This window comes from Colletotrichum acutatum, assembly GCF_030867785.1.
Source record: "Colletotrichum acutatum strain CBS 112980 chromosome Unknown BDZ83scaffold_147, whole genome shotgun sequence".
NCBI lineage: Eukaryota > Fungi > Ascomycota > Sordariomycetes > Glomerellales > Glomerellaceae > Colletotrichum > Colletotrichum acutatum.
Window position 1 is genome coordinate 44,112 of NW_026849141.1, and position 18,868 is coordinate 62,979.

General features: G+C 54.3%; 5 protein-coding genes across 5 annotated transcripts; 2 read left to right on the forward strand and 3 right to left on the reverse strand.

The window, feature by feature from the left end:
- Positions 1-5: 5 nt before the first annotated feature.
- Positions 6-2,856, reverse strand: BDZ83DRAFT_757039 (SET domain-containing protein; the record flags this gene model as incomplete). The annotated part of the gene is made up of 3 exons (XM_060514839.1): positions 6-758; positions 810-2,416; positions 2,493-2,856. The coding sequence occupies 3 exons, from the start codon at positions 2,854-2,856 to the stop codon at positions 6-8; spliced, it is 2,724 nt and encodes a 907-aa protein (XP_060359425.1).
- A 5,403-nt stretch (positions 2,857-8,259) lies between these two features.
- BDZ83DRAFT_723632 (uncharacterized protein) lies at positions 8,260-9,844 on the forward strand (the record flags this gene model as incomplete). The annotated part of the gene is made up of 4 exons (XM_060512582.1): positions 8,260-8,289; positions 8,351-8,465; positions 8,522-8,738; positions 9,817-9,844. The coding sequence occupies 4 exons, from the start codon at positions 8,260-8,262 to the stop codon at positions 9,842-9,844; spliced, it is 390 nt and encodes a 129-aa protein (XP_060359426.1).
- A 212-nt stretch (positions 9,845-10,056) lies between these two features.
- BDZ83DRAFT_590044 (4-aminobutyrate aminotransferase) lies at positions 10,057-11,537 on the reverse strand (the record flags this gene model as incomplete). The annotated part of the gene is made up of 2 exons (XM_060506294.1): positions 10,057-11,266; positions 11,338-11,537. The coding sequence occupies 2 exons, from the start codon at positions 11,535-11,537 to the stop codon at positions 10,057-10,059; spliced, it is 1,410 nt and encodes a 469-aa protein (XP_060359427.1).
- Positions 11,538-13,996: 2,459 nt separating this feature from the next.
- Positions 13,997-16,953, reverse strand: BDZ83DRAFT_757042 (voltage gated chloride channel; the record flags this gene model as incomplete). The annotated part of the gene is made up of 7 exons (XM_060514840.1): positions 13,997-14,056; positions 14,108-14,218; positions 14,272-14,652; positions 14,699-15,031; positions 15,081-16,217; positions 16,270-16,649; positions 16,731-16,953. The coding sequence occupies 7 exons, from the start codon at positions 16,951-16,953 to the stop codon at positions 13,997-13,999; spliced, it is 2,625 nt and encodes an 874-aa protein (XP_060359428.1).
- A 331-nt stretch (positions 16,954-17,284) lies between these two features.
- Positions 17,285-18,481, forward strand: BDZ83DRAFT_656558 (uncharacterized protein; the record flags this gene model as incomplete). The annotated part of the gene is made up of 3 exons (XM_060510884.1): positions 17,285-17,411; positions 17,674-17,818; positions 17,989-18,481. The coding sequence occupies 3 exons, from the start codon at positions 17,285-17,287 to the stop codon at positions 18,479-18,481; spliced, it is 765 nt and encodes a 254-aa protein (XP_060359429.1).
- Positions 18,482-18,868: the final 387 nt, after the last annotated feature.

An 18,868-nucleotide genomic window follows, 5' to 3' on the forward strand; every position in this document is an offset into this window, starting at 1 on the left:
TGTGTCTAGTGACCTATGACCTCTTGCTGCCGAGCCACTTCATTGCCGGTGTTGGTAATGGCGGACTCATCGACAGCGCCTCCCCCATTAACCGGGGGGTGACCGTTCAGGGTGCTTCCCATGTCCATGGCTTTGGTAAGCTCTTCTTCCAGGCGTTCAGACTCCTCGTTCTCTCGCATTAGGGCCTCCTCCTGCTCCTTCAGGGCCCTTTGTTCTTCTGACAGCGGCTCCTCAGAGGTAGCAGTAGGTGCGGGATCAGCAGGAGGTGGCGGGGGTGGAGGCGGTGGTGTTGCACCGTCCGCATCAAACTCTCTAAGGCGCTTCACAGATGGCTCATCTGAGGGAGTCAGGCTTTGTGACTCAGCTGCCTCCTCCTCACGCTTGCGTTTGCGCTCAGGACTACCCACTGATCCGCCTTCCTCATTGTCGGACAGCATAACGTCGTCGGCTGGTGATTCAATCTCCTTATTGGTCGAAGTGGCAGAGTCCTTTGACTTGTCCATGTCGCCTTCGGAAGTCGCCTTCTCCTTCTCGAGATGTCTGAACTTCACAATGGCCTTGTCCAAGAAGTCCTTTACGTACGCCTTGACCTTTCTAGCTTGCTTCTGGTCAAGTGGAGTCGTGGGGTCTTGGATTCGATTGCGCTTGTAGTCTGATGATACAAGTTTTTTGCAGACATCCTTGCCGAGTCGCTTAAGATCTTCCTTGGGCAGCTTGTGTCTGTATTTATCGACGACATACTTGACATGGGGGAAGAGCTGCAGAGAAAATTAGCAGGTGGTTAGGAGCTCAAACGAAGTTACACATACCGTGTTCTCATAGATCTTCATCTGTTTGTCGATGCTAAGAGAGCGCCACTTTTCCTGCTTATTCTCCTGAATGGGAGTCTCTGCGCGTTGAGGTGTCTGTGATGCCGAAGGTCTGGGGGTTTGCTCCTTCGTGACTTGATCGATAATGTTCTTGAGCAGCTGCTGCTCTTGCAATGCCTTGGGTGTCGACTTTTGAGCGTCGGCGGGCTTAGTAGGACGTTGCCAGGTGGTAGCACCGCTCTTGCTGTAAAAGTATGTGTTCCCGCGCTGATCCGTCGCTGTGAACCACCCGAGTGGTAATGCTCCATGGCCATTGAAGTTTTGGTGTCTTCGTTGACGCGGAGGGCCATTGAAGAAATGTGTGTTCCGTTGAGGAATGTTGCTTCGAGGTCCTTTGGGAATTTCGACATTCTGAAGGGGGTCAGGAGTCGTTTTTGCAGTCACATCCTCTTCGCGGTCCATGTTGCGCCTCTCTTGGAACGAATTCGTGGCAGATGTGTTGGGGTCAAACTTTCGCTTCCCAATGCGGTAACCGAGCTCCAATTTGGACCATTCATCCAACAACTTCTTCGACTTCGCGCTGACCTCTTCATGTTCTGACTGAGTGAGTACGCCAATGGTGGCTTCAATCTTTGAGCCCTCAATCTTGTTTCGGGTCAGTCGCGGGAACTTATCGAGGATATCGAGAGCTTGGAGAACGACGTTGTGGTCGTCGATAAAGGTGTTGAGTGTTGTCTTGAGAATCTGGTAGGCGTGCATGCGCATGACGGAGTGGATCACCCGCTCATCCTCACACTGCTGAATACGCTGCAACAGCTTGACGGCGATCCATTTCTCCTTGCACTGCATCAGAGTCGCCATGACCTTGCGCGCATCATCATCGTCGAGGCTTCTAGCCTGCACGCTGTTAACGTACTCCTCGTCGTCTTCCTCGGGCTTCTTTTTGCGAGGCTTCTTGGCCACCGCTGTGTCCCAGGCATCACCGTCGTCAATGCCGAGCGCCTCCACTGTAGTAAGGGGCAACTTGGTCGCCCGTTCGGTCTGGGTCTTGCCACCAATGAATCCAGTGCAATTTGACTCGCCACAGTAGCAGGGCTGGGGGTCGGCTCCATAGCGGTCAACATTGTAGTTGAACACCAACTCCTCACCGGCTTTGATTTTTCGCGAGGAGAAAATGCCCATGCGCAGCTTTTCTCCGACGACCCATTTATCGACGTAGCAATTCGGGTTGCATGAGTGGTTGCAGAAGCGCCCTAGGTTGCCCTTCTTTGTCGCATCGACGAATTCGTGCTTGGTCAGCGACATGAAGTAAAAATGCTTGATGCCCTCGTCATCGTACTGTATCATCCGTCGTCGGAAGGTTGGCTCGTTGATAACCTCGCCGATGTACTCGAAAATGAAGTCGTTAGCCTGCATATCAACGTTGGCGCGGAGGCCGAAGCCCTTCTTCTCCGTCTTGATGACTGAAACATCGGCGAACTGCTTCCGCTGAAATCTCTGATTCTGGCAGCCGTCACCACAGTTGCCGCCGCCAGCAAGGCACTCCATCTTCGTCGCCCTGTTGATGCAGTCGGAGTCTTCGCCGCACGACAAATTTTTTCCTTCATCTGCGACACGCGATTTTCAGTTAGGGGGCGCTCGCGATGGTTTCGCACAGCAGCGAGGGAGGGCGGGGGAACTTACGCCACTCGGAACGGCAGTCGCAGTCGAGAGCATCGTTGTCGGTCGAGCCCATGTGCTTTGATCCATACAGACAATCGGGTATGACCTGGAAGGTATTGCACGACTGCTCCGTGACGTCTGGCAGGTCGTGGAATAGAGGCGACTCGCGCTTGACGGGCTTCTGTGATGCTTTGCGGGAGAGTTTCGGTCGCTGCGTGCCTCCTGGCGTCGAGATGCCTTCACCGTTGGCCATGCCCTCACTGGGCGACATGCTAGCGGAGCGGGACCCATGGTTACTCTTCTTCTGCGCCGATGTTCTGCTTGGATCTCGCTCCATGTTGACGCCATTTGGCGCGACACCAACCTCAATCTTTACCTCCTCCATCTTCACCGTCGCCAGCGCTTCATCCTCCATCAAGCAAGTGCGGGAACCCTCGGTAGGGCGAGTGCGCGAGACGAGGGATGTGTAACGGTATTCGCGGTTCGTGTCGTCCAAAGTCTCGAGCAGCGGCGGTTGCTCAGAGAAAAATCGACACGTGGAAAAAGAGGAATTTGCGATTGAGCCAAGCCGGTGCGCATGTAGGGGCAAGAGCTGTTGTGTTGGGTGGGGAAGGAAAGAAGGAACGGGAAGGCGAGAGAGAGAAAACGGGGGGAATGAGTTGCGAGAGACGGCGACGGCGCGTTGGGTGGTGAAGCGATTACTAGTTGGAGCTAGAGATTCTCGGCATTGCAGACAGTCGCTCGACGTGCCGGAGATACAATTGGGGCTGTTGAGGGTCTGCGTGATATAGGATATGCCAAAGAAGGTCTGTTGGTTCGGCTGGCAGAGCGCCCGGAGAAGGAAAAAAAAAAGGTGTAGTAAATCCAGTACGAAGTCGCAAAGGACGGCGGACACTGGCGAGGATTATCTCACAGCACCAGTTTCCGAAGGTGCGCAGCCACTCAGCTCGTCGCGCTTGGGCTTGGGGTCTAAGAGCCTAGCCACTTCCCTGTGGTTGAGCCTGGGAGCACCGCCAACAACTGTAAGCCATTGTCAATCGCGGCCAGCACCCCGATCCGACCGGCGGTGCAAATTGTTCGGATCATATCTACCGCCGGGTCCCGAGGTCTGGCCTTTTGGAATCCGATCACAACTTCCCCAGGAATAGCATGCGGGAGATCTGCCCAATGGCTGCGTCTAAAAGAACCCCCACCATCGGACCCCAGCCGGTACGAGGGTACGTACGAACGGGATGTTTCTCTTGTTGGGTCCCACGTCACTGAAGCCATAATGAATCCATGATTGCCCAATCGCCCAATGCTGTATTCCGAAAGAGTACACCTAGCTTTACTTTTGAACCAAGCTCCAGGAGATGTTGATTTTGTTGGTTGTGTTCTTTCCTGCAAGGCTGTCTAGTGAAGGTTTCCATTTGTGACCTTGGAAATCGTGCATATTGCATGCATGCTGGCTGGTTCCTCGCTGTGGAAAGCGCAATGTCATGCGTGTAGGCAAGCTGACCCATCTTGGAACCCGTCATAACGAGTTGGATATCTTCCAAAATACAGCCCAAAGAGTTTAAGAGCTATGCAAACATTAATAAATATAAAGGTGCGAGACGGAATGGTCGAAAAAGACGCACCAATCGGCAAATTCATGCACAAGCTGGGATCATCGCAAGCAGGAAACTCAGTTTTGGGTTATTCCTCACCGACACTTCGCATCCACCTGGTCTCTAAGGTATTATATTCCACATAAGAGACACCCCTGAGCATTGTGAGTGCCAGATTAGGTCGGAGGCTTATCTGGGCCGGGTGGTATGCGGAGACGGTGAATCGGTAAATGTTCATTCGCCTCTACTACTACTATTACCACGTGGTATCGAGCATCAGCCAAAATTCGGTCAAAATGCATCGTATAGGAGACCAGAATCGACGACTTAGACCTACAGTCGAGCCACCCAGGCCCTCTCCATAGAAGAAGATTGCCAGTGAACCATGTTCATCCGATGGTCAACTACGTAGTCGAGTGCAACCTGCACAGCCCGACGGAGTTACTAGCGTACCGATTATGAGCTGCCGAGAGGATGTGAACAGGAGCCAAAGGGTAAGGGTAGTTCGAAGCAACATGATGCACGAAAGCTAGCGATGTGATGCAGCCCTCGCTGTGTGGCAACGATGCCGTCGCATGGAAGAGCCAGCTTGTAGTGGCCGTACCCAGCTTTGGGCATGCTCGACTGCTAGTGACGGCCGGCCTAGGTAATTTGCTGCCATCTGGGAACGGCGGAGCCATTTACATGGACGCGTTGTACATGGGTGGGGCCTTCCAGTGGGAGGATGCCAGCTCATTGTGCAGCAAAGACGTCGCTGAAGCCGGATGAAGTGGCCAAGGTGGGCAGTAGGTATAAAGAGGCGGTGGACGAACGCAGCGACCCAGTAAAGTGAAATCCAATCCGTCGACTCGTCCAATCCGACTCTCATTTGACCTGGTCTCATTTGACCTGGTCTCATTATTGTTGTCGTTGTCGTTGTTGAGCGCAAGTTGTGAAGCATATTGGGATTCTTGCTGATTCAGCCCCACCACGGATACATCGACATTCTTTGCCTTGAGGTCACATATTGGGCCGCCGCCCCGCGCGCAGCAATCAGCGGGAGGGAGATTCAGCCTTCAGTCCATTGCCCACTGAAATGCGGCGCTGCCTTTTGCTGCGGCTCTCTCTGACAAGCGGAACAATGTGACGAACCCGTGCCCTGTGCTGGCTCGGATGCCGGTTTTGGTCCATGATTGGCGCAGAGGGAATCCAGTGGTTTCCTGCCAGAGTCGGCAGAGGACTGGGCCTGAGTGTGCTGCGGCCAATGAGGGCGATGAGCTGCCACTTTGTCGCGGGCACTAGGATGCCCAGATATCCTTATTCGGTCGTACGTCGATCATTATTTCTTTGCTGTCTTTGTCGTCAAAAAAGACGTCCGATGTTTCAATGCTGAGGGCAAACGGCGCGCATTCTGTGAGGCGAGAATGGAATGACGCACTGCCGGCCTTTGAGATGGAGATGGGAAGGAACGACGAGAAGCGGCGCCTGCTGACGGAACGCTCGCCGAAGTTGGTGGGGGAGGGAAGGAGGGGCCGGCGCATCCCAATTCAAGCACACCTTCCCAATAGCACCGAATCGAATACACGCTGGACTGCAGTCAGTCACTCACTGGCGACGGCAGCGACATATCCTACGGTACTTATTTCTCTATCTTACCTCGACCTCAACACGCAGGCACAATCACAACTGTTGGCTAGTGCTGACGAATATCCTCACGGTCGACTTCATTTCTCATTTAAGCTTACGTCTCTGATTATGACCAAGCAGGGAGTATCATGCTTTCGGCCAACACCACGACAATGACGTCCTGCAAGTGGCAGCGACCCAGAGTCAGGCGCTCCATGTCGATCCACCGGATTGGCCAGCGGGCGCAACCTCTAGGAAGAGCCTTGAATCGCACTGCATCTGCTTGTGCATCTGCACGCTGCTCTCCCATTCCGCAGAGAACCGCTGCTGCATCTGGCTCATCTCAGCCCAGTGCTGGGCCACTAGTACCATGGCAGAGGGACCGTGCTGCACCGAAGCATGTGTGCAGGACGAGCGGGAGACAGGGATGGATGCTCTGTCGATTGCATATTGGAGACCAGAGGGAAGAGGAGAGCGCGCAACGCAACGCAGCGCACAGCTACAGCTACAGCGTATGCAGTCATATGTGATATTATGAGTGGCTACGGATACCTCCAGTGAGGATCAACCTGCGAGCTATTACGAGAGACGGACCCCATTCTCGAACTCGAATGCGATCGAAAGAGGCCCAGTTGAGGCCCTCTTGGTGTGCTTGTCGGCCAACCAAATGGAACCTCTTCCACTTTGGGGGACTGGTGAGACATGCGCAGGGAAAATGGCCAAGAAGGATGCGGTTGGTTGCCGACAAAAAAGCAGGAAAGCGGCGACGGAATCGGAGGCGCGAGAGGCGCGTGGGATAAAGCCACTGCCGGGGAAGACGAAAGAAGCCAGCCGCAAAGACAGCCCAGCCCAAGGACGGGAAATTCTGACGAGATAGGGTAGCATGGGATTTCGAGAGGCATCAGCGGCAGCGACGGCGACGGCGACAATGACAAAAGCATACAGGAGCTTCTCAACGACATCCTGACATGGACAAAGACGCACCCAAAGATGATGACTACGACGCCAGTCAAACATACCCATCACTCCCACACCACACCACACCACCACATTCGTCGTTGCGCTCTCAACCTGATTCTAGCCTCTCGATTCTCAACTGTTCGTATGCGCCTACAAGCAGCTTGCGCCAACTTTCAGCATCCATACCACCCACCAACTCAACCCACCTCCCTCTCTCTGTGTGTGCACTGCCTAGCGTCAACTTCCGACTAGATTGGCGGTGCAGTGTTAGTCCATCATCAACGGTTGGCGAACGAAAAAGAGCTGGTTTGCCGTCCAAGACGAAGCGGCCTTGACAATCCTCCCGGAAACGCTAAGTCGGCCTGTGTTCCTATTCGATCTTCTGCACTCCATTTCGGCTTCGACCTCGTCACCTAAGCAGACACTCCTCCCCGCCGGTCTAGGCGTTGCTCATTACAGACGGAGCCCTAATGCATGAGCCGCAGCCTGCCGTCTTTTGACAGTCATCGCCATCAGTCGATAGATCTGCGGGCATTCCCCAGCCACCCTCGCTCAGACACTGCAACTCTACACTAGGGTCATCCAACGAGGCAAAGGCACTTTTGGAGATACGACCGATTCATCCATTTTGCGCATGGTATCGTTGCCTCGAGAGGATTCCCAAAAATAAAGACTGACCAGAATACACTTCCCTCTCGTCATCACGGATCTCAAAACAAACAGTGTTCGCCTCGCCCGCTGTTCGAGTCCGAGGCTTACTACTAGAACTAACACCTTCCAACTCTCCGGCCTCTAAACCTTGCTGCGAGCAGCAGCCGGACCAACTTACCGTTCGGATACTAAACTTCAACTGAACCAGTACCCTGGAAGGTCTCCCAGACAGGCCTAATGCGTAACTGACTTCTCGGCAAACCTGTCTCGCTTGTTTCCCCCCCAGGCTGTCTCGCGCGCAAAACACACCTCATAAATGCGACCCCGGCCCTAGTCGCACCAGCCAGTCCCCGAGTGCGCGCCGTGCAGGCCCTCGTCGCAAAGTGGCCTAGGTCCCAGAAGCAAACGAAACAATCGAAGCCTCCACTTCCTCCTACACGGCCTGTCCAGGCTGTGTTGCCCCCCTCATTGCGCCTCGTCCAACATCCCGTCAACTTCGTTGTGGTGCGAGGTCTTCTTCACGGTGGCTTCGGGTCGAGAACGCGCGCTTGCGCCGGCCTGATCGCTTCCCTCTTCACCACGCGTTTCTGCCTTCTCACTGCGTCTCATCTTTATAGACGCAGCCGTCGACGTTCACTTCTAACGGTGCCAGCGGAGGGCTTACTGACGCCGCTTGTTCTTTGACCTTGCCGCAAGCTTTTGTTCTGCGCCGCCGCGCTTGCCTTTCATATAGGGTGATTGCTTGGTCACAGGACTCTTCTAGTCGACGGTGCCAGCTCTGTCGACACCGGTCGCGCGCTTTGCGTCCTGTCTCTTGCTATAGTCGTTTGCCTAGTAACTCATCGTCCGTCACCACCGGCTAGCACAGCCGATCCGCTCGTTTGCTAGAACCCCGCGTCGCAGATGCCTATCTCGTCTCGTCTCCGGTCCAAGATCTCTCTCTTTTATGAAATCCGTACGGGTAGTAATCAGCCCTTCTCACGATGGCTTACTCCTTTACAGAGGAGGAAAAGGTAAGCAGCAGGTCTTCATTCGGTCACGGACCATCGACACTGACGCGCATCTCGACGGCAGAGGTTCATCCTCGCGGAAGCCATCAAAAACAGCAGCCTAGATGTTGGCCCCTTAGTGGGGTTTTTGAAGACGCACAATGTCGAGCCAGACTGGCTTAAGATGCAGTTGCCCAGCGGTACGGATCGTCAACGTTGACGAACTCGAGGTTTCATACTGACAGTCACGATACAGGCCGCACTATGGGACAATGTCTCGCGGTCACCGAGCAGATGTTCCAAGGTCCCATGCGTGTCCCGGACCTCAAGCGGAAGTCCATTAACGACCTTCTCGAACAACCACCAAAGCGTTTGGCTGCCGCATCGCCTATGGAGCCACCAGCGCAATTACCACCCTTGGCCTCAGCAACGCAAGGCCTCGCAACCTACTCAAGCTCGATGCCCGTATCTTCGTTATTGCCAGCGCCTCCGCAGCTGCATAATCAACAGCTCGCCAACATACAGCCGCGACCCGCCGGTATGGAGATTGCCGGGGTGGCCAGCGGCTCTCGAAGCCCGGGCCAACAACAGCAAGCGCCGCTCCCGCGGAAACGAGGTCGACCATCACGAGCAGACAAGGCGAGACAACTACGCCCCTTGCTGCCGCAGCACCTTACACCTCTAGCACCAGCGCCCCGGCCAATAACTAGGGAAAGCCCAACAACACCAGGGGAGTTCGCCGTGTACAAATTATCGCCCGGTCCAGCTTCGGAGGCTGCCAACGAGCCAATAAGGCGAGGACGAGGCCGGCCAAAGTCGTTCGGCAGGACACAGTTGGTGAGTGGACACGATTTTGCGAGTTGATTCAAAGTCCTGATCCTGATCCTCATCCTAGGGCACTTCTACAGGTGAACAAACCAAGACAGAGTCTGGGCGATCAACACCAAGTGAATCATCACGCCAGCAATCTGATGACATACCTCGAGACGCCTACAACGAAGACGAGAATGTGTCGGATTCACAAAAGGAAAAGGCCATCCCGAATATTGGCCACTTACAACAAGAAGGGCTAGCGAGTTAGGAGTTCTTGACGAGCGTGGAGCGATGATGATTCGAAACCATCCATCCACTGCTACACCTTTGAAACTACGAGGCCTAAGAAGGCAAAGTCTCACCATGGCCGCTGTACGGCCCTCGATGTGTCAGTGACGGCATAGTACAAGACCTCTCCGGCTCAATCTATGCGGCAGTTGTCCGGTACAACGGATGTGTATTTCTAGAGCTTATGGCGTTGTCGGATTTTTTGTTCATCTTGTTTTGCATATACCGGCTATGGACAGAACAGGGCGGTTAAAGTAGGCTTTTTGCTTTTTTTCCATCTGGTTCAAGGAGTTCAGGGGAGAGAGACGTGTAACCACGGGACGTGGTACGTGGACCGGGCATGACGGGGAACGACGTGTACGATATGATAGGACCTGGAATGCATGGCCTCGTTTCCGCACGGGATGGGCATGCACATCTCGCGGGGGTTGGCCATTCCGAACCGCCAAGTGCTGGACATGAAAGTCATGTACTATGATGGACTGGAATTATTGTAGAAATCGTTTCATTCAAAGTGTCCTCTTGTGAACTTGTTTTGTTCTGAGACTAAAACTCATACGCTAAATCATGATATTGACCAGATGAAACCCCCAACCGCAAATAATGCTTCCAAGAAAAAAAAAAACACCCACATAACATGAGTCATATTTCAACCATGTTACTTGGGACTATTAACTTTTTTCCCTTTTCTTACCAAGACTTGACAATCTTCTCCAGGGCCTCGATGAGGATATCAGCGTGGTGCTCCTGGAAGATGAGCATGGGCCTCAGACGGACGGCGCTCTCGCCCGATCCGCCAATGTTGATGCCCAGCCCCTTTGCCTTCTTGAGGAACTCGTCGCGGCGCGGGTTATCAAAGGCGATGAAGGTGCCCTGGCCCTTTCCGCGGAGGTTGGCGAATTGACCGGGGTACTTGCTCGCCAGACCCTCGAGCTTGCCGAAGAGGTAGTCACCGACGCGGGCCGTGTTGTTGACGAGGTCGAGGCGCTCAATCTCGTCGACGATGGCGCGGAAGAGGATGGCGCGCGCAGGGTCGCCCATCCAGGTGTTGAACTGGCGGTAGGGCTTGTTGGGGCGCAGCTCGGGGTTTCCGAAATAGTAGCCCGCCGTCTGGGCCTTTTTGCTGAAGGTGACCATGTCGGGAGGGGTAGGGAGGTCCCAGTGGTCGTGGGCCCAGAACTTGCCCGTGGCGCCGACGCCGGTCTGGACCTCGTCGACGATGAGGAGGACGTTGTGCTTCTTGGTCACCTCGCGGAGGCCGCGGAAGAAGGCGGGGGAGGCGTGGTTGTCGCCGCCCTCGGACTGGATGGGCTCGACGATGACGGCGGCCGGGGGGATGTGGTAGTTCTTGATGAGGTGCTCCACCTCGTCGAGGGCGGCCTTCTCAGCGGCGGCGTTCTCCTCGACGTGCTCCTCGAGCGGGTACTTGAGCAGGGGGAAAGTCGCCTGGGGCCAGTCAAAGGCGGGGATGTCGAGCTTGTGGATGGGCTTGGAGCGGGTGGTGGAGAGGGAGCCAAAGAGGCGGCCGTGGAAGCCCGTCTTGAAGGAGAGGATGGAGAGGTCGGAAGCGCCGGGGGACTGGTTGTTCATGGCAGAGGAGGTCTCCTCTGCGGTGAACTCGACGTCCGGGCCGCCGCGCTCCTGCTGGCGGCGCCACATGAAGGCGGCCTTGTAGGCCGTCTCATTTGCGTCGGAGCCGGCCATGGCGGTGAAGACCTGGTCGAGGCCCTTGGGCGCCACTTTGAGGATGCCGGTGCGGAGGACCTCCGCCCAGTCTTCGGGGGGGAAGTTACCCAGGGCGGGGCGGTTGATGATTGCGTTGACCATCTCGGGGGTCTGGGCGACCTTTGCGAGGGCGGGGTTGTTGTAGCCCAGAGGAATAGAGGCGATTTGAGCGTAGCTGTCAACACTTTGTAAGTTTTGGGTCCAACATGGAGCTACAATCTCTCTCCTCTATTCCATTTCACTTACACATCGAGGAGGACGTTGCCGTCGGCGTCGGCAATGTAGTTGCCCAAACTCTTCTTGTAGTCGGTGAGCATGTTCAAGCTCCGGGTGTCAAAGACCTTGTGCAAGTCCTCGGTGGCCTTCTTGGACGCGGGACCGGGAATGTCGGTCTTGAGGGCCGGGCCGGAGGGCTCGCCGGCGAAGAGGCTCGGGGCGGCGGCCATGCGCGGAGCGGAGAGGCAGAATGCTCTGCGCGCAGTAGGCGTGCGAGCCGCGCGGGCGGCGGGACGCGCCAGGGACGCGGAGGCTCTGAGGAGGGCCATTGTGTCTCGTGTGTTTGTGTGTGTGAATGTGTACAAGTTCTCTTCTTCAGTCAAGTACTGAAGCTCCTCTCTGTCGCCGTGTCACCAACAGAGTGAGACGGCTTCCCTGGGGTAAGTGTGTTGCAGTCGGAAGCTTTGTGCGATATCGGAGGGAGAAGGTAAGAGAGGGGTATCAATTGGTCAATCGCAAAAGAAAGATGAGCAAAGAGAAGTAGGAAAGCTGCCAACAATGTTCTGCGAGGCGGGGGAGGGGGAAGACCAAGTTTATAGATTACGGGTGGCAGCGGCTTATCACTTTGATAATCTAACGTAACTCGACGCCGCGTTGCCGTTGCCGGTGGTGGAGAGCAAGTACGGATACACCTTGAGGTAGGTAGATAGTAGCAGCAGCAGCCGCAGTAGCGCATGTAGTACGGATGTGTCTTGTTTTGAGCTTTGGTCCCCTGGTCTGGTGTTGAGTCAAGGTAATGTACCTTTGCCCTTGGATTTCCTGACCGCAACGACCAGACCGAGCGCCACTTCCTCAGCTTCCTTGCTGCTTGCCTATCTAGTATACGCAGTAAGATAGGTATCTTTTGCTGGCCGGGGGAACGAGCTGGCACGGCGGGCTAAGGTAAGGTAGGTGGGCAGCTACTAGCTAATGCAAGCCCGGCAAGGTCTCTCAACTCCCAGCGAATGCGATGACGGGGAGACCTGCCAAGATTACGTGCCAGTCGAGGGAAATGCGGGGCAGATTGAAAGCTGGGGTCCTTGGGCCTGACCTCACACACACATAGCAGTGACACACTGCCTGGCTGAGGTACCTTACCTTGGTACACACGGGCCTTGGTTTGGAGGGGTAATTTACGCCGTTTACGCCGCCACCGCCTTCTCTTCTCTCCCTTCCCCCAAGTACCTTACTCCCGCCGTAGATAACCTGCGGCAAAGCCAGCAGCCGCTCGCGTAAACGGCGTGAATAGGCAAAGGCTTATTGCTTTTGGCAGGTAGGTCCTCTTCAGATCTGAGAACCTTACGCTCGGGCAGACATGCACTTTCCAGAGAATCAACACATTCGGCAGGTGTAAGTAGCTTGCGTTAGTTCCAAAAAAGCTCGGCCATGTTCATCCTGATACAACGAAGCTCTGTTGGAGCTTGGATGCAGCAGGTATCTTCTCCTCCTGGGTAAAGGAAGCGCGCTACCGCGGTGAACGTACCCCAGATTTCGCCCAATCGGTTCGCTTTGCGCGCAATCGCCTCCAAGTTGGTCTTTTATGCCGTCTTTGCCGCATCTTCAGCCTCATACACATTTTCAAACTACTTTTCGCCACATCAACTCTCTTCTCCTCCAGGTTTACCGGTACGATCCTCCCAATTCATCCCCCAAACCTTCGGTGTCATTCTGTTGTAGTGCAATCACACATTAGGCGATAACCATCGGCCCCATTGATAGAGATACCTTGATAAGAATGGAGAATAATTCCTCCTCCCAAAGTGGAAACGAACATCTCCACCACCAGGGGCAAATCTCTGGGAACTACCCTTAGCGCTTCACCGAAACAAAAGCCCCACCAGCCGATGACGGGACCGGAGGACCGGAACCGGGAAACGTTGCCGGTTCTCGCGCCATAACCAAAGAGATTAAATTTCGCCCCTCCTCTCGCAGTCGGCACATATTGCCTGCTCGATCGAATGTACATATAGCGAAGAGCACTGGAATTACAAGGTAACAGGTCTCGCATTACCCTTCCGCTCCAGTACGATTGTTCTGCCCGATGGCGACAAGCCCGGGCTAGGTCAGGTCGGGTCGAAGCCGGACATATGACCCCACTTCGGCGGCCGGGGGGATGCGTGCCGGATGCCGAGGGTCGTTTTCGATGACTGGCCACCGCCCGGCCTGCGAAGGACTTCGGCTGGTTGGCTGAAACATCGATTCGATTACCTCGCATCACAACTATCTCAATCAATATGGTAGTGAAAGATTAGGAAATGGATCTTTGTCCGCTAAAATTACTCTCGTGCATTCGTCGCGACGATGCTCTTTATGTGCACAATAATCAATCTAGCCTTTCCCAAGTATTCTGTCCTTCTTTCCCGGCCAAGGGAAAATGCTATACATCCAGGTTCGAGCACAGTCGACCACCCAGGAATGCTCTAGGAGACAGTGACTGGAAGAGAAACATGATGTAAACGCCATACCCGGATACGCTAAGCCGCAAGTACCGAAACGTGGGCGGTATGCAAAAACTAAAACAGACTTCCTCCGTCTCTGACAAAATATCCAAATATGTCGGAGGTGAAAATGCTGACAAGGTGCAAAAACATGATGCAAAAGTGACTTGAGCCCAAAGTTCAGGCTCGTTGCTCCAGAAATGAACATTGGATCAGTGGCCCTCCTTCTCCTCAAGATCCCGCATGTATCTCACGAAGCTCTTCTTATGCACCTGAAATACGTTAGCCACCAGACCTCATCAAAAGATCATAGTTTTACACACCATTCCTGCGTAACGTCCATTCTTCAGAACACACACGAAGCGCAGACCCAGCTTGACAAAACACTCGTAAACGAGATCCATGGGGGATCGCATGTCCAAAGCCACTGGTGCCTGTTGACGAGAATTAGCCTCGATGTCACTCGCCAGATCAAGTGGCTACTTACAGGGTCGATGTAAGGAGTGAAGTCGGTCTTGTCCAACTCCCCATCATCGTCAGAGTCCTCAATGGTCGCAACTTGGGCCATCAAGCACATGCTTGATGCTTCGTCATCCAAGTTATCGAGGGCAAATTCCAAATCTGGAGCCGGGATCAGGCCAACAAGGATTCCATCCCGGATGATGGGCAGACCTCCATCGATCTCTCCAGCTCTGTGAAGGGTCTGCAACTTGCTGCGAAGGCTGACTGCAGACACCACTGGAGAGGCACTGATATCAATGACGCGTTCACGCCGGACACGAGGAACGATGTCGGCAAGATCCGAAGTGAAGATAGGCTTGTGCTTGTTGTCCAAGAAGGGGTACGAGTTCATGTTTGTTAAGAGATCCTATTAACGTCAGTAGCCGCCCAAATTCAGGGCGATTCTAACTTACGTAGATGCTGTTTGGCTCAATGGCGTCCGCAGTCCACTTGGCCACTAGAATAGCTAGAGAGAATGGCAGTACGTAATCCAAGCTGCCGGTGAGCTCGAACAGAATGACTGCAAGTGTCACTGAGAGCCGGGTAACACCGCACATGGTTGATCCAGCAGCAATGAGACCATACACTCCGGGCTGGATGCAGGATCCCGCCTCCTTTGCGGCACATGCACCCCACAACCCAAAGTCGGGCCAAAGCAGAACCATGTACTGCACCACATGGCCGACAAGTCTGCCCATGAGACCACCAACCACCATGGATGGGACGTAAATACCGGCAGGAACTTTCTGTGAGGGTATTAGAATGGTAGTCAAGTTGAGGGGAAGAAGTACACACAATGCCAAATGTGATGATCGTCAAGAAACCCTTGATAAGGAATGCGGTAAAAAGGCTGAGGAGCACAGGTGGAATGTCGTTCATGGCGGTCGGGCAGAGGCCATAGTCTTCGCGATCGGACCCGTCGTGGCATGGGGCCGCAAGGTTAAGCATCAGTTTGGCAACGGGTTGCTTCGTGTGAACATTCCAATAACTCATGATACCGGTAACGACGGCAACCAGAAGTACCTCGAGCATTGGATACGTCTTGATGAAAGTGATTCTTCTGAATGATTTGGCCCAGTGCTTAGAGGCTTTGATGAAAAGCGCACCAGCAGCACCACCGAGGATGCCGATGACGATGTAGAAGACGATCTCAAAGTAGTGCCAATCTGCCACATACTTGACTTGGAACATTACAATCTTGTGTGTGCCGTAAGGGTTGAGAAACTTGAGCGATAGTGCGGCAACGATGCAGCAGAAAAAGGTGCGGAAGAGTGTCTTGGCTGGGAAGAAGTATGATACTTCCTCGAGACCGAATAGAACGCCCCCAAGGGGAGCGCCAAAAGCGACGGCAACACCTGCAGCTGCAGCTGCAGACAACACCTCGCGCCTCTTGGCGTCGTTCTTGTCATACTTGGAAAAGAGACGGCAAGCAATATTTCCAATGCAGGTAGCAATGTGCACGTAAGGGCCTTCTTTGCCGAGACTGAGACCAGACGCTACACTGAGAATGAGTGCGGCAGACTTGATTACCAAGGTTTTCACACCAAGGAAACCGTGCAAGACGAAACCACTGAGAATGACACGCACTTCGGCCACGCCACTCCCGGCAGCAGAGTAATATACCATTGGGGGAGGTACGGCGGCCTCAATCGCCTCGACGACTTCTGGGGGAGTCGGGCTCTCGTCACTCGTCGGTTCGTCTGCGTATGGCGCAAGCTCTGCCGCGAGGTTTTCGTCAAACGTCGTCATCCGATACGCCGAGGGTACCACAGTCTTTGTGGTCAAAGTCATGGCACAGGCTATGCCAGCCAAGACAACGCATCCTACCAAGTAGATGGTGAATTCGGTGCCTACATCTCCGAATGGCCAAAACCTCAGGACCTCGGACCAGGTCCGCCAATCTTCGCAAGGGCCTTGCTTCGGGCAGCAATTCTGAACACAGGGTTAGCGTCTTCTCAAAGTCTTTGGGTGCTCCAAACCATACTCTCTCGCTGATGTACCAGCCCCGCGCACAATATCCGTACTTGTAATCGAAGACAGTCGCTTCCGATAAGTTGACTACGTAGGCGACGAGGGCGACGATGAAGCCACATAGCGCACTCAGAATCCATCCTTGTGAGGCGTCGAAGATGGCATATAACCTTCCCCGAAAGTCCTTGCGCATCTTCAGAGCCTTGACTCGGTGGGCATCGATAATATTATCATGGACCCAGTCGGTAGATGTAAACTGATCGTACCATACGCGCTCGTTGGGTTGTATTGATCGTTTCGACTCGCTCATCGGATCGGGAAAGTCGGAGAAGGCATGTGTGAGGCGCTGTCCCAAGGACGGGTTGCGACTGTGATGTAGACTTCTGATGCTTCCTGGGATAGCGAGGGTACAGGTTAGCCTTTTTGGTTTCTCTGTCTCCTGATACAGCATGTGAAAACATTGAGACCACATACCAGCAGTGCTATGATTTCTCGACAGGCCCGGAGTTAGATACTTTGGGCTCTCCGGACCGGATTGTTGAAGACGCCTTCTTGACCTTGCGCCACCCAGCAACAGAGGGGAGCGCTCATCCGGCTCTCCCCCGACCGAGCTTCTCCGAGAGTCGAATCTCGGTCGTCGCGTACTCATCGGCGAGGGAGGGCCTGAAGGCGCGTTGTCGTCCGGTAATTCCGCCATACTTGAGCTGACTACGCAGTGGGTGGGTGTGACGACGGCTCGAACCGTTTGAGTTCTGGGTTTTGTTTCGAATCCTGAATGATTCGACTCAATCAGCAACTTTTGGCGGCAGGCCAGGCAAGGTTGCTGTTAGTTGGCAAAAGAGCGGAAGCTTGCAGCTTTTTGGCAAGATGGGATAGCACTCGACGCAGTCAAGTAGTCTAGACTATAGGCTTTGGGAAAGCGATGATCAGGGGTAGCAGCGGAAGCCTTAAAGAGAAGGCCGTCCTGACAAGCAAGCTGGCTGGTTTTTAGGCTGAAGCAAGCTGAAGTTTTAGCACGTGAACCTAAGATGGTGAACTTGGTTGGTGTTCCAAGATCCAAGGCTGCAGACAACCTGGAGCACAGCAAGCGCAAGGTTCGGGGAGGCGGGAGACAGGATCACGACGTGGGGTTCGGTGTCAGATGCGACGAAACGTGTAGGCGGATGACTATCGCGGGCGAGACATGTTCCTTGGCGTGTATACTGCGTCGCCGGTTGTGTAGACGGCGGGGCCGGAGGAGAACGGTTGAGGGTGGGAGGAAAGAGAAAGAAGGAGCAGAAGAAAGATGGTCAGGGGAAAACAAGAAAGGTAGCCATCTACTTGAAAAGAAGCTGGAGAGAGAGAGAGCCGCAAGGGCAAAGAAATGTGCCCCGATACTTTGAAAGCCTACGGATACTCCGTACTCTGTACAAAATAGCCAGACGGGTGCTAGAAGGTGCGGCAGGCCTCAAGATGGAACTGTCGCCCGTCCACTTTCCCGAATGCCCCCCAAGGGACCCCAAGGGACACCAAGGTTGGCCAGGTTTGGGCTGTGCACCGTATTTGCGCCGGGGGCACGCGCGGTAAGTTGCAAGAGCGTGATCCACCCTGAGCAGTTTGGCAGTGCCGCAAGTGTGTAAATAATTCGTAGCGGTGGGAGGGCGTTCTTGGCTGTGAGGTCATTTGGACCGGGTGACCCTTAGGGTGGATGTCGCTGTAAGACATTTAGGCGCAGTGATTGGCTGATGCCTAGCGCATTTCCCGCCCAAACGGTCAGATCGACCGAGGACCCTGAGATTGCACCATTGCGGCCGTCTCTCTTCGGTCTCTTTTTCACTACCTATTGTCCCTCCACTGCCGACCGCTCCCTTCCACCGCCTTTCTTCAACCTGAAAGGCACCAAAGATACCCCATACTCAAAGGGAGATAGTAATACGGCAGTTTGCCGTGCTTCCAAGACGCAGTGCGCCGATGCCTACTGCGTTTCCATCCATACCGCCTTCCTCCAGGACATCATTCCGAGTGCAATCCGTATCCAATCCCACGTCTGCAAGGTGCGTGAGTCAAGCGACTGTCAATCCCGAATCCCACCCTTGTCCCGTTCCAGCGCCTCAAGTCTTCAGTCACGGGTCGCTCTCCACGTCCCCATCCTGGAATGTTCCGAACTCTGCCCATCCTTCATCCAATTATCCAACCTTCCAACTTGGTGTGGTGCTTCGATTGCTTTGGTGTTAATCCCATGTTGACCGACACTAGACTAGTCCCAGGAGCAGTCAGCCAGTCTTGGTCAGATTAAAACATGACACCCTCATCAACAACGACATCAAAGCCATCGCCATCGCCCTTCCTGCCTGTCATCTATTTTCGAACAGACCGGTAGATCCGTTTAATCCTCGTTTCCGAATAATTGGATTCAGAAACAGAGCCGAGGCCCATTAGAACCAAGATCCTGGGCCTGGTCATGTTTTCATGGTCCTTCCACTACCAGATGCACAAGTGAACCCCAGGTGCCTTACATAAGATGGGTAAGCCAATCACATGCCACGGGGGTAGTACCCATTTTTCCCTACCGTTGAAGGCGTCCAGTACCAGCCCCTAGCTCCGTAAACTACACGTGCCTCAATTTCTCTAAC